Source organism: Hirundo rustica, chromosome 1 (genome assembly GCF_015227805.2).
Source record: "Hirundo rustica isolate bHirRus1 chromosome 1, bHirRus1.pri.v3, whole genome shotgun sequence".
Lineage (NCBI taxonomy): Eukaryota > Metazoa > Chordata > Aves > Passeriformes > Hirundinidae > Hirundo > Hirundo rustica.
In genome coordinates this window covers 93292760-93306241 of record NC_053450.1, presented here as the reverse complement: position 1 = coordinate 93306241, position 13482 = coordinate 93292760, and the positions used below count along the sequence as shown (strand labels likewise).

Genomic DNA, 13482 nt, shown 5'->3' with positions numbered 1-13482 from the left:
GGCAACTTTATTCTCTGATAACTAACATCAGATCTGGGTGGAAATGGGTGGGAAGGTATTCAGAAAAAAATGAGGAATCCTAAAAGAGATACAGGAAATTAGATCTTTTTTTCCTCTGCTCCTGAAATTTAAGAGACTCTGGCTGGTCATTTGTGAGCAGCTTTCAGCACGACTCAGAACAGGTAACAACCCATTTTTTTCTGTTATATATAACACTTTCTTCCTGTCAAGTTTTAGAAAGAAAATAATGATTAAAGAAACCCCTATACATAAAAAAGGCAAAGCATTCTTCTGATCATTGCTTAGCTGTAGAGTAATATCCAGGCAGATCTTACTGCAGCAAGAAAAGCAGAATGGGGAGATGAATTCTACTTGTTGATGCTTTGGTTAATATCACTCCACTTTGCTATCCAGGCTCATGGTTCACTTAGTGTTGAGAATTGTCGGCTGCAGGAACACTAGTAGCATTGTGCATTAACTATGTTTCACACAGGGGGGAAAAACAGAAATATACTAAATTTGGTGCTTTTAAACATACAGCTGTTTCACTTGCTACAGCAAGTACTTCACATTATCTTTCATTTTTTCTACAACAAAAATATTCATGTCGGCATCAAGATCAAGGTGCAATTTATTCTTTCAGGTATAAGTCAAAAGGAATATAGTGACTGTTTCTTGTCATTTGTAGGTGGATGAGTTCTTACTGTAGGTTCAAAAGCATGGGGTGGTTTGTTTGTTTGTTTGTTTTTTGTGTGTGTGTGGTTGGGTTTTTTTGTGTGTGTGTGTGTGTTTGGTTTTGTTTTTTCCAAAACACCTATCCTGTGTGTAAAGGAATAAATAGTTGCCTATCATTCAGGCCGTGCTGACGGATTTTTCCAAACCCCTTTCCATCTGCTGGCAGCCAAGGAATGCAGCACATGCAGGCCCCAATAAAACCTCCCTGGAACTAAAACTTGCATGCTGAATAATGTTGAGGTACACCATGTTAGCCCAGAGGAGCAGGACTAAGTATTTCAACTGGTTGAATTTTTTTTTTTTATCCTGCACTTCAGCATGTCCCAAGTATGCAAAGCAGATACAGAAAGTAGAAGGAAGGAGAGGGGAAAATGACATGAAAACTTGTAAGGGGTAGCAGATTCTGATTCTAGGGGCAAATAAAAAAGTGCTTATGGTAACTGGAGAATAGAGACACTGAGAACAGGCCAGGGAGGTAGAGCAGATATTTATTGCCACTTCAGCTTCAAAGGGAGATCAGAGAACACAGCCATCTAGCTCTCCTTTATTATTTATTAATAATATAGAGAGGACCCTTGTAATCTTCCTTTCAGTACTGCTGTGTGCAGATGTTTGCATATGTAGAGGTGCACAGAGAAAGTAATAGCCTTCTCCTAGTGTGCACGAAGTTGAGAAGACACAAACGACTTGCTCAGAGGTACAACATTTAATCAACCAACCATATTACTGTGATTTTACTATCCTTATTTTTTTTTTCCTTTTTTTGCAGTTGATAGATGGCCATCTAAAAAGGTGCAGCACCAATACCAGGAAAGAAGTAAAAGTTTGCAAATGTAGGTCTGGCGCAAGGGGCTGTTGGAAGTGACTCAAGAAAACACAACTTGTTTTCAAAGCTACTATTAGGAAACTTCTGGAGAATTATCAGTAGGCAGGTTAAGCAGATCTTCAACAACAGCCTTTATGTGATTTAGTCCTACTATAACACCATTTCTATGAAATTTGCAAGAAGTCTGTTCTTAATCCATATGAGAGGAGAGAGAATAAATAAAAATAAACTTGTATTATCCCAACCTCTGTATCACCTGCTGTGTCTCTTGACATGTGTCTTTTATTCTTGTTTCAACTCTAGCTTAAAAAACCCCACTGAACTTAGTGTTGGCATCATAAAAAAATGGGATTGAAACTATCTGGTGTCAAATGAGAGTGTTTGCACTAATAATGAAAACAGTAACAGATTTCTTGAAACAGGTTGACAGGCACCAGGAATAACAAAAATTTAAATAGATGTACACAAATCTAAAGTCTTTAAAAAATTTCTTTTTTATTGATTCATTACCATACAAAATTTATTCAAATTACATCCATTTGAAGTGGTAAGATCACAGCTAGAGAACATGTCAGCCTTTAATAAATCTATTTACAAAACTCACCATAAAAGCTTTTTTTGCTGTTTTTTTTCCTTTTTTTTTTTTTACAGTATTTTACAGAGGTTTGTTTTGTTTCTTTTTTTTAACTAGCATACAATGCAAAGCTAAGTTAGATTAGTATTTTGCCCACACACATTGGGACAAGTGTTTAATTTGTACAAAAAAAAAAAAAGATGGTCTACATTAGTCTTCATTTTCTCTTCCCTCGCAAAAGTGCCCCTTTGTCTTGCAAAACTTCATGCTCACACAGCTTTTACTTTCCTCTTCCACAAGACGAAAACTTTAAATACTACAATTTTATTTACAGATCCACATCTAAAAAAACTCTTAAAAAATTACAAACCAGATAGAAAATATTCTGGCAGTGTTTAGAAATTAATTCTATTGTACAAAACTGCTAGATAACTAAAGTGTGAGTTGAGAACATATATCAAATTAAATACAACTGCTGAATGATCTATGCAAACATTTGTACATATAAACACACACTTAACACTGTTTAACAGTTCTTTATGTGTTGCCCTTTATACATTTGTTATATTCCAAAACCCACACAGTCATACAGTTTCCTTATTAGTACTGTGACTTCTTGCCTTTTCGTGCGTGAGCTTTCATAGCAGCAACTCAGTGGTACCAGAAAACCTGCATACATAATATTCTACTACAGTACAAATAGTACTAATTTTCTGAGTATGTCAGATAAGCACAACAGTAATGCAAACAAAAAGATTATACGGGCATCATCTAATCAACATTACATTAATTTAGCCCATGGCAAAATATTTTACACTCAAGAAAAAAAATTATTTAAGACTTCTTAGAATTCCTCTGACGTTCAAAAAAATAAATATCGGTACTATACTATACTAGCAAAGATCTTCAAAAAATAAATGCAATTCAGTTGATGTGGTACTTACAGTTATGTACTTTGGAAAAAAATTAGTTCCATTTTGCTGGCGAAGAGAATTATAAAAAGCTGTAAGCAGAGGAAGCTAACCCACTGAGATAAATATGATATATTGAACAAACAAAGCTTGGCAAAAGTGTTTTCCATAGAGGGAAAAAACCCACAGTGCATCTCTAGTAGGCACTTAACATGAAGCCCCACTTAGTACCACAAAAATTCTTGTACCAGTTCTAATGCACACTGGGGGCAGTAAAATTGAACTGTGCATCTTCGTTCTAGTTTAAAAAAAAAAAAAACAACCAACAAAAATTACTTTCACACACACACACACACACAAGCATTTTTAAAAATCTGCAATTACTACGAGAAGTGGCAGAACTTTATACTTTTCAATATCTGCAATATACACCACATTTACAGTGTATTTTCTTTTCATTAAAAGCTTTTAAGGACATAAGTATTTGACCTCATAATGAGACATATACACAGCTCAAAATGAGCATTATGACAGCAATTTAAACATTCCCACAAGTAGCTGAAGAATCCCATTCCACTCTTTCGCATTACTTCATATTTACGTTCACTGCATGTACAATCCATGTTGTGACACTCAAAAGACATGCATTCTCTGCAGAAGGCACGACCTGAAATACTATTACAAAATTGTTATTTAGGACTAAAGCAGTTCATGGAGCCCTTCTCCGTAAGCCCACTTGTCACGGTAAGCAGAGACTGGGGGAGTGTGAAGACAAAACTTCTACGGTCACCTGCTTGCACCTGCTGACTCGCAAGGCACTGGAGCTTGGGGTCAAGGAGAAGGCTCTGCTGGAAAAGCCTTCCCTTGTTTCTTATAGTTATATAGGGAGTATTCAATTAAAATATCAGCGCTGCTCAGGAGCCTAGTATATTCAATAATGCTATTTTATGGTAAGTAGAGGACAACTCTGAATCATGGCAGGTTTTTTGATTCCATTAAAAATATAGTTTAGATATGGACAGCACTTAAGACAATCAGCTGTATATAAATTCATCCATCAGTGAAGGAAGTTTCTCTAAATCATAAGCATCGAAGAGGTCACTGATGCCTTCCTCATCCCCAAGGCTCAGCAAATAATCTTCCTGAAGCAGAGGAGGCAGCAAATTCACAAATGGTCCTTCAAAGTTTGAGGGAATTTGGTCCTCCGTCTGCTGTAGAAGGTTGGCTGGAGAAGCCAACGGAGAGATTGTTGCCATATTTACTGAGCAGTCACCTTGTCCTGAGTTAGCAGAAGCCACTTCTGTGACAGGAGGGAGAGAAAAAATAAAAGATGCCACATTTAATCTCGGTAGAACTATCAGACACACATCAAACAGAGTAACCACTGCATAAAGGGCCTTTCATAAAGCATAATTTCAATAGTAAAAAAATGGCCTCCATATAATTTCTAGCTTGTTTTTGACATGCTACAAAGGGCTTCTCAAAAATGATCATGTTGCTATCATCTCTGACTTTTCTATTAAAAAGTTATCTTACAAGATTTAAACAACCACGGGGGGAAATAAATCAAACATAGTGAGATGCTCATTTTTCAGTGGAGTTCACAGTCAAAATTGAGAATTTTCTATGTACCAGATGTCATCAGTAAAGTAATGTAGCTTCACATATACCCATACACAGAGATTTCTGCCTCTTGTGTTGTGATGGATCTTTACTGCTACTGTCTTATTTGAAAACTTAAAAGAAACAAAATTGTTTCTTTCTTCAGTATTACATACACTTTGATTACATATGAGATGCAAATAGGAAACGTACTTTAAACAAATGATACAAAGGAAAACTTCTTTCCGACTATATAAACCAGAAATGCATAGTGAAAAACTGATACCTTAGCTTTTCACTTCTTAGAAAAATAAAGCCAAAGAAAAATAGCTGGAAATCCAAAGTTCAAACTGAAACCTTGAATGAGAGCTTGAAGAAAGGTCATTAGTGCTGCAAAGAAATAATTTTACCTTTGGAAAGGGTTTTGGAAATATTTCCATTGTGGTCCTGACTATAGGTTTTCATTGGACTGAGGGCATCGTTTTCCTCCGGGCACAGATAAACTTCAATAGGTCCTTGAGTACTAGATAAATGTATCAATGCACTCTGCTAACAAAACAAACATCAGAATGGTGTTACACCAAAGAACACAACAGAATTTTGATGATACTGAGTAAATTCTTACTAGGTTGTGAGTGTTTGTGTACAGTGTCACTAATCAAAAGAAGCTGAAAAGAACACCAAGCTTTTTTTTTCCAAGATGTGAAAGGTTTGGCTGATGTATCTTTCAGACTAGAACATAAAAACTTTTCCCACTGTAGGGCACAAATCTCAAAATCCTACCATTCTTGTGTGTCATATCATAAGGAGGAAGGCATAAAGGATTAAACTCTGAACATTTTCTTATAACCACAATAGCCTGGAGCATTCTGATGGAATGGAACTGTAGGATGCAAGTCACAGGTTTTATTATTATTCATAACAATAATATTGAATGAATTTGTATAAATGTTTTCACTTTAAAAAGATGTCAAAACATCTTTCCCACTCTCCCAAAAACCTTCAGCACCTACTCAACTGAACTCAAGTATCTATATGTAAGTTTACCTATTTATCAGGCAACATTTCCAAATAACAAAAAAACCCAAACCAGATGCCATTTTCTTCACCCAAACTACTTATGTAAGTCCTTCTCCCCCTCAAGGCAGTGATTTTGATGGTGGTTCTGAATAGGAACTGCTAATTTGTTGCAAGAAGTTACATTTTTTCCTAACTTTCACACAGTGATGCAATAAACCGACATGACCCAGGCACAGAAAACCTGTAAAGCTGATCTTTGCGTTATGATGGAAAAATCATAAATTACTCTGGTTATAAATAAAATCGCTGCTGCTGCATTGCATCAATAGTTTTCTAAAAAGCATAAATATAGGCATTAGGTACCTCTTTGCAGACTTATTCAAAACACTTCCTTTTGTGCCCTTTGACAAAATGTTCCTCTTATTACTTTGGGTTCTGACAGTTACATAACATAATAGACAGCATTTACAAATACAGAGAACAGCAACTGAAAGGGGGTTTGCCAGGGAAGAGAAAACAGTGAAGAGTACTTAGGGCAATGCTACAGACAACTAGAAAAAAAAAGGAAATGGGAAGAGTAGGAGTTGAAGAAGGAAGGTACTACTGAGCGACTGAAGTATGCAAGAAAACCCCACTCAAATGTAATTGCATGTGACAGGAAGAAATAGGACCTTACTGCCTGAAACTGAAAATTAAATAAGGTTGGTATAGAGGATAAGGGAGGTCTAAGCACGAATTTTATTGACTGTGTGCATCTCTGCCTGCCTGCCTGATTTTGCTGAATTAAAAATAAAAGCATAATGCCCAGGGGAAAGAAACAGGGAAGCAAACAACAATAACAGTATATATTTATGAATACTGATAAAAGGTAGCCTTTTGCAGCAAAATGGTTTATTCTTCCTGCCAAAACCTGCAACAAGGTTCCAAGGGGAAAGTAAGGACAAAGGCAAAGAAAAAAAGAAGGATGGAAACCTTAATGGGTCTACGCAAGTGAAGAATAATCTTAGGAAAAAAAAAAAGTGACAAGGAATCCAAAGTTTGTTCCCACCCACAGGCAGCAAGTACGGCTGAGCTCACTGGCCCAGTGTAGGGATGAAGGATTAATGCACAGGTATGAACAAAACATTAGCAGTGTTTGTGGCATTAGCCCCATCTCTAGTTGCTGCATGAGTGAAAAAATTAGGTACATTTTTTGAATCTCTAAAACCAGTTCCTGTCAATTATTCCCATTTGCCCAACATATTTGGGTCTCTCTTCACAAGTGAGAATTAAAGTGCCGATGAAGCAAAGACGGTGGTGAAAGAAGGAAGGGCAAGAATGTGTTCTAGGACTAAAACATAAGTTTCTACAATAACTTTAATACTTTAGAAAATAATTCCTACATGAAAACATTACAATAAACTAGGATATCAGTTATATGAGCTGTCAAGATGATTAAGACGTTGAAATATCCATTATTTTTTTTAACTAAAATAAGAATGCTGAATTTCTTGTGAAAGATTTTACGTTGCTACAAACCAAGGAAGTTTCAATTGTGAAGAAAGGGTTTTCCTTTACATAAAGCATAGCAAAATAGTGTGGATTACTCTGAAGAAATCTAAAAGTGAGTGAAAAGGAACAAAAAACAATTGCTCTGTGTAAATTGATTTTAAAAGTTTCCCCTTCTTTTTGTTGAGAAACATCCCTAAAATTTGTAAGAATATAGGACCGTGTACCTGGGCACATATTACAGTAAGGCTCAGGAGATGCTGAATCTGTAAAAGAATTACATATAACCTGGCAGAAAATGCCAGGTTCTCCTTACCTCCACTGGGTCAGGCACTTCAAGTCTTGTTTCTGGAGGAGCTTTCACAACTATTACAGTTTGGTCTTTAAGGCCACTAATTTTTCGAATATCTTGGTACGTCACATAAGCTAATGTAATCACGGTTAAGGAATTTTCCATCCCAGGTTACCATACACTCAGACTACTTGAAGAGGCAGAAGTCTTTGAATTATTTTTCCATTTTCTCATGCAACACAGCTCTTAGCCCAAGGTTTTCTGTTCTCTATACCTCAATTGCCACGAAGGCCTGTGAGAACTTCCCTTTGATGTAACAGCTGGGGACACTACTCAGTGAACAAAAGGAGTTCTCTGTGCTGAGTGCTTCTCTCCTCCTCCACAGGCAGGAAACTGCATAAGCTAAGGTTCAACAACTTGAAATTACTTTCAGACTCCATGAAGCAAAATTTTTTATGCACTTGCTATCAAAACGCAGAGCTGAAAATCACTGAAAAACTGTGTAGGAATTTATAGATGCATGCTACAGAAGAGCATACACAGTGTCACTGAATTCCTTTGGACTGGAAAGGACCCTAAAAGATCATTTCATTCCAACCAGCTCTGACATGGGCAGGGACACCTTTCACTAGACCAGGATGCTCAGACCCCCATCCAATCTGGCCTGGAGCAACTCCAGGGATGAGGCATCCACAGCTTCTCTGGGCAACCTGTTCCAGTGCTTCACCACTCTGTGAGGGAAGAATTTCTGCCTAATACTTCATCTAAACTCACCTTCTTTCAATTTAAAGCCATTTCCCCTTGTTCTGTCACTACAAGTCCTTATAAAAACTCCGTCTCCAGCCCTCCCATAGACTCCCTTTAGGTACTAGAGGGTGCTATAGAGTCTCCTGGAGTCTTCTCCAAGCTGACACAAATCCTAATTACAGTTTAAACTTGAGGGGCTTTGCAAACATAAATATATAATACATAGAAAAAATATATTTAAACATATAAACATTTACGCAACATTCATATATTATTTTATGTCATATAAAACTATTTTAAAGCCTGTTTAAGCAGCTACTTTAAACCCCTAGAGTGCAGAATGTCAACTTCTGCATAAGCACAGAAAAAAATATGAATATTTTGCGGTTCAACATGTATTTGTCAAAATGCCAGTGTTTTGGGGGTTACTACATGTTGAAGCCTCAGGTACTGATCCATGTAACTGAGGTGTCAAAGTGGTTTTGGCTGTGAAAAGAACTGGGAAATGGCCATGGTTACATGCATACAGTTCCAGCTTTTTAGTTTTGTCATCTGTGAGGTACCCAGCATAATGTTTATGCCAGAGAAATAAAAAGCCTGACTTATTATACTTTTTGGTAGTGTGAATGCATGCTGTTACTGACCAGTACAGCAAGACAGACTGCCCAAGCTCCTATACATCTTTCATTTATCTTGGATCAAACAGGTCAAGAGACAAAGTGACAGGTCATCATCTTCACCCAAATGACTTTTATCAAGGCTTTTATCACTTGTTAAGTAAGGTTTGCAAAGGCAGAGTTCGTCCCCACAGGATTCGGTGCTACAAAAATCAAGAATTGTCATGTTCAGTTTTGTCTTGCTTATGTCTCTTCATGGATTATGCTCTTAGCTGAAGGCAGTGCTGATGCTAATCCCCATGCCACTTCGTGATCTTTGGTTACATCAAATGTCTATGGAATCCAGTCAAAAGAAAATGCTCACACAGTTCAAGTACTTTTTACTGGTACTCACATAATTATTTCCTGTCCTTCAGAAGAGAGAATAAATCCATTTTATTAGATGCTATTTAAACACTACTTGTTACATATAATAATAAGTTTTCACATCAGCATTTAATAAAATGCTTTCTTCTGTTGCTAATAGGTGGGAAATCTAAGGAAAATGACTATTGGTTAATTACGAAGCACATTAACAGCCAAAATAAGCCATATGAACCTTATGCAATCTAGTATTACTATTACATTAAATAATTCAGCCTAAGGTATTTTGAGAGCTCATAAAAGTTCTATCTATATTTTATTATAGATTCGCTAACCAAAGTAATCTGAAACTTTGTTGCAAGTTTCAGACTAAACCAAATCCTAACTTTATTTTCCTCTCTGTGCCTGTAATTGATAAACATATCAGTTTAAAGTGAAATAAATTGAAAAAAGTAATGACTAAACAGGTCTGTTACCTTATCAGACTTTCTCTTCATGCCTTTATGATTTCTGAACACATAAAACTGTAGTTTACTCTAGGCTTGAAAAAAAAGCTGGGCTATTGGATATTGTCACTCATTAATCAGCAGAGGTTCTTGGTTCTACTCTATATGAACACAAATGTTAACAGTCTCCTTCATCTATCACCTTTTCTATCTTTTCCTTTCACATTCCAGAAGCATTGCAGGTTCAAGCTGCTTAAGTAGCTTTTATATCGAACTACATAAAAACCTTTTCAACTTCTTGAAGCTCCTGATGCTCTCTTTCTACGACATCACATAGAGGAAGTCTCCTAGTATTACAGGGCACAGCAAGGAGGCTGAGCACCTTTGAGGTTCTGGAAAAAAGGATATCTCTGATTCTCTGAGTCCTCCGTTAGCAGCTTGAGGTCCAGGGTGCAGCTTTGGATTAGCTCATCCAGTTTCTTCTCTTCCTGAGTCAGTTCGGTCACCTCCTTGGTGAGGCCCTGGCGCTGCGCCAGCATCCCACCGTCCTCTGACAGACTGCAGCCCCTGCAGGCACAGAGAAGGAAGACATCTGGTCAGCTTCTGAAAATTTGACCCTACACCATGGTAAAGGGGAGAGACAGGATTTTAAGCTGCAGATCAAGTTCTTAGTCCTTTCTCCCTAAACCCACCCCTAGGGCGTCAATGTAAACTATGCTTTCCAGAAAAAGCACCTTTTTATCCCAACAACACCTTTTGAAACTGTCACCGAGATGTAAGAGTTGAATATTTCTATTTCCAAAATCTTGTTTTTAACCACAGCTTAAAAAAACCCAAGGAAAGCAGTAGGTAGAGACACATACCTAAAACTTACTCCACATGCAGAAGTGAATTAATTAATCCAGTTTCCAAACAAAATGCTGGTTTCTACTTTCTCTGACAAATGCTTTTAATAAACTTTTCTTAACAGAAAAATAGGACTTTATCCTGTTGGAAGGCATTTTGGATGATTACTTGGGGCAAAGTGCTAGAATGAAAGGTGGGAGGAGAAAAACACTGCTGCCCTGTGATAGTGAAATCAGCCAGCAGGGATGGAAAAGGAAAGTGAATACTTACATCCACTGAATGTTGTTTTTGGATTTTTTCTTAATGAGATGGATGCCTTCCAGTACATTGGTGATATCGTAAATCCTCCTTTTTTGCACCTTGAGAACCTCTGCTGCTCTGTTCAAATCTAGGACCCCATCAGGAGATTGGCTCAGCAACTGAATGAACTTCTTTGTAAGAAGGCCAAGGGATGTATCATACCGAGTCTTTTCTGAAGGAGATTTTGGAGCTTGGAAAGAAAAGGAAAAATAAAGTTAAATCAGTTTTTTCTCATTTTGGTTCTGAAAGCAGCAACCAAAAATGATATTTTATACATTACACTTACTTCTTTCATTTTTACTACAGAAATTTCTCATACCTCTGCATTAAGACACAACTTACCACTACATATTTGTATTTCAAGATGTACTTTTCCAAAAGTCACAGGTACATGAGCAAATATATATGTTTTTTAAAATACAAATATTTCCAGTAGTCTGACAGATACATATAGCAATATACTGCTTAGGCTTTTACTATGTGAATTCATAATAGCATTTTTAGTATCTATTTATCCTGGCAGCAAACCCAAAAAATCCCCGGTGATTCTCCTTCATCAGACTGATAGCCAGCTTTCATCAGGGTTTAATTTTCCCCTCATGTGAGGTAAGTGTTTCATATGCAATTAAGCAGGACTTAGGTGTACTTCAGTGGGTGAACACAATGACAGATTCCATCAGTGCCAGACTCCACAGCTTGAGAAAACTCAAGTGAATTAGAGGAGATTGCTGTAAAATACAACTTATAATCATCATTGCTCTATAACCAAGCAATGCTCAAACTGGGGGAGAGTACCCACATCTTCTAAATTAGAAGTCAGTAAAAGGCTTGGACCCATTAATGGTTTCCACGCACAAATCTATATACTTAACAGATGGGCTTTTAAGAGTTTAAATACTTGGATCAGAATGACTTCTAATTCTAAATGTTCAAGGCCTTTCTGTCAAGGGAAATGAGCCAGCCATTATTACAAGTCTGCTGGGCTGGTACATCTCAAACCATTCATTTGCTTCCAGTATTATGTAGGATGAAACGGGCTGATTTGGTGGTCTTTTCAATGTTTTCAAGAGTCAGGTCATACATTAAACTGTAGAAGTCAGTCAAAACTGAAAGTCCCACCTATGAGTGAACCTTTAGATTACCCTGAAATATTTTGAAGAATACAATGGCTCTTCCATGAAAACCAAGATGTTGCATCTTTGCAAAGAGAACCAGCGAAGCTGTATTTCTTTGGGTAGATTTAGGGCTTGCCTGCTCTAGGAAATGGAAGAATATTCATAGAAAGGCTTGGGTTGGAAGTGGAACTTAGAGATCATCTAGTTCTACCCTCCCTGCCATGGATAGGGACACCTCCCACTAGACCAGATTGCTCAGAGCCCCATCCAACCTGGCCTTGAAACACTTTCAGGGATGAGGCATCCACAGCTTCTCTGGGCAACCTGTTCCAGTGCTTCACCACTCTGTGAGGGAAGAATTTCTTCCAAATATCTCATCCAAACCTCATTCACATCACTAACATGACCTTGTGGATTTAGAGCAAGTGGTTGGTTTGTCTGGGTTTTGTCTGGGGTTTAGAAAAGAGTAAGAGGATCAGACTGATAACGGTAAGAAGTGACTGGACTCCCATCAGAAATAGCTTCTGCTCCTCATCATGCACCAAACTCTTTGCTTATCAATACTGCAGCAGCATCCTGTACACCAAATAGTACTGAATTCCTACAAGAGTCCACTTCAATTTAAAATAGCCTTCATTTAGCTTAATGGAGTTTAGTTTAATTAAATCAACTGCGGTGGTTTAACTCCTATGTTTTAAGTCTGTATCTTCAACTAATTTCGGTTTTCCTACCTGCCTCAATAGAAACCAGCAGACTGGTGAGGAAGGGCCCCTTGGCATTTCTTGCTCTGACATCACTACCACTGCTGCCCCAGTCCTCTCCTTGCCCCATCTGGCTCCCTCTGCCAGCCTAAATCTCCTGCTGAAACCCCCCAAACAAGAGAGAAAGGCTGCATCCCCCAACTTCAGTTGCAAGAAGTCCACTGCCCAAGGCAATGCAGATATGCAAAAAATAGTACTTAGAGCAACCAGCAATGGCAGTACCCAGAGTCACACTGCAGGGACTGAAGGCAACTCAGCTGCCACATAGAGCATTCATGGTGCAGCACTGCTGAGGCACAGCTAGCACTCTTTGCAAATCCCTGCCCAGGGAAAGAAGCCTGGCAGCCAGCTGCTGAAACTCCAGCAGCAAAGGAGGAGGCTGGCCTGGTGAGCCTTGCCTAATAACTGTGCATTCGATCCCATGACGCTACCTTCACTCCTCAGCATCCACCTCTCTAAGCATCCCAGCATCATGTCCTTGGCTGAAGGGAGGCCCTGGACAGAAAGACTGAAGGCTCCCCAGCAGGCAGAGGGACACACCTGGCAGCCAGGAGCCTCTGCAGCCTCTCAGCAGCTCTGCAGCCACTCCTGCATGCTGCAGACCTGCTGACCATTGTTCAGCTGGGGGGATGAGTTTGTTGCATACACACCTAGGCGAAGACAGCAATAAACACGCTCTAAGATAGGTAACGCAGACTGATGACAGCATGTTACAAGTTTCCTTACTTTTTGGACTATCTGGACTTCTTGTTGCAGCTCTTCCTTTCCCCTTAGGAGTCTTTAGTCCTTCTGCAAGATACTGGTGGCCACTTTCTCCTAGCTCCAGCCTTCGTTTTGCC

The 13482-nt window shown here is 38.3% G+C and overlaps 1 protein-coding gene across 3 annotated transcripts in view; it reads right to left on the bottom strand.

Annotated features, from left to right (window-relative positions):
- Positions 1-2039: 2039 nt before the first annotated feature.
- E2F3 (E2F transcription factor 3) overlaps positions 2040-13482 on the bottom strand; it is a 41758-nt gene continuing 30315 nt past the window's right edge. For 2 of the 3 annotated variants that reach the window (XM_040065816.1, XM_040065826.1), the window contains exons 2-7: positions 13370-13481; positions 10738-10957; positions 10030-10188; positions 7473-7587; positions 5059-5197; positions 2040-4346 (exon numbers count right to left, since the gene is read on the bottom strand). In XM_040065816.1, the coding sequence (XP_039921750.1) occupies positions 4081-4346; positions 5059-5197; positions 7473-7587; positions 10030-10188; positions 10738-10957; positions 13370-13481 (1011 nt within the window). In that variant the 3' untranslated portion in view covers positions 2040-4080. The remainder of the gene's footprint in view (positions 4347-5058; positions 5198-7472; positions 7588-10029; positions 10189-10737; positions 10958-13369; position 13482) is intronic. The other variant, XM_040065836.1, reaches the window with a different exon arrangement.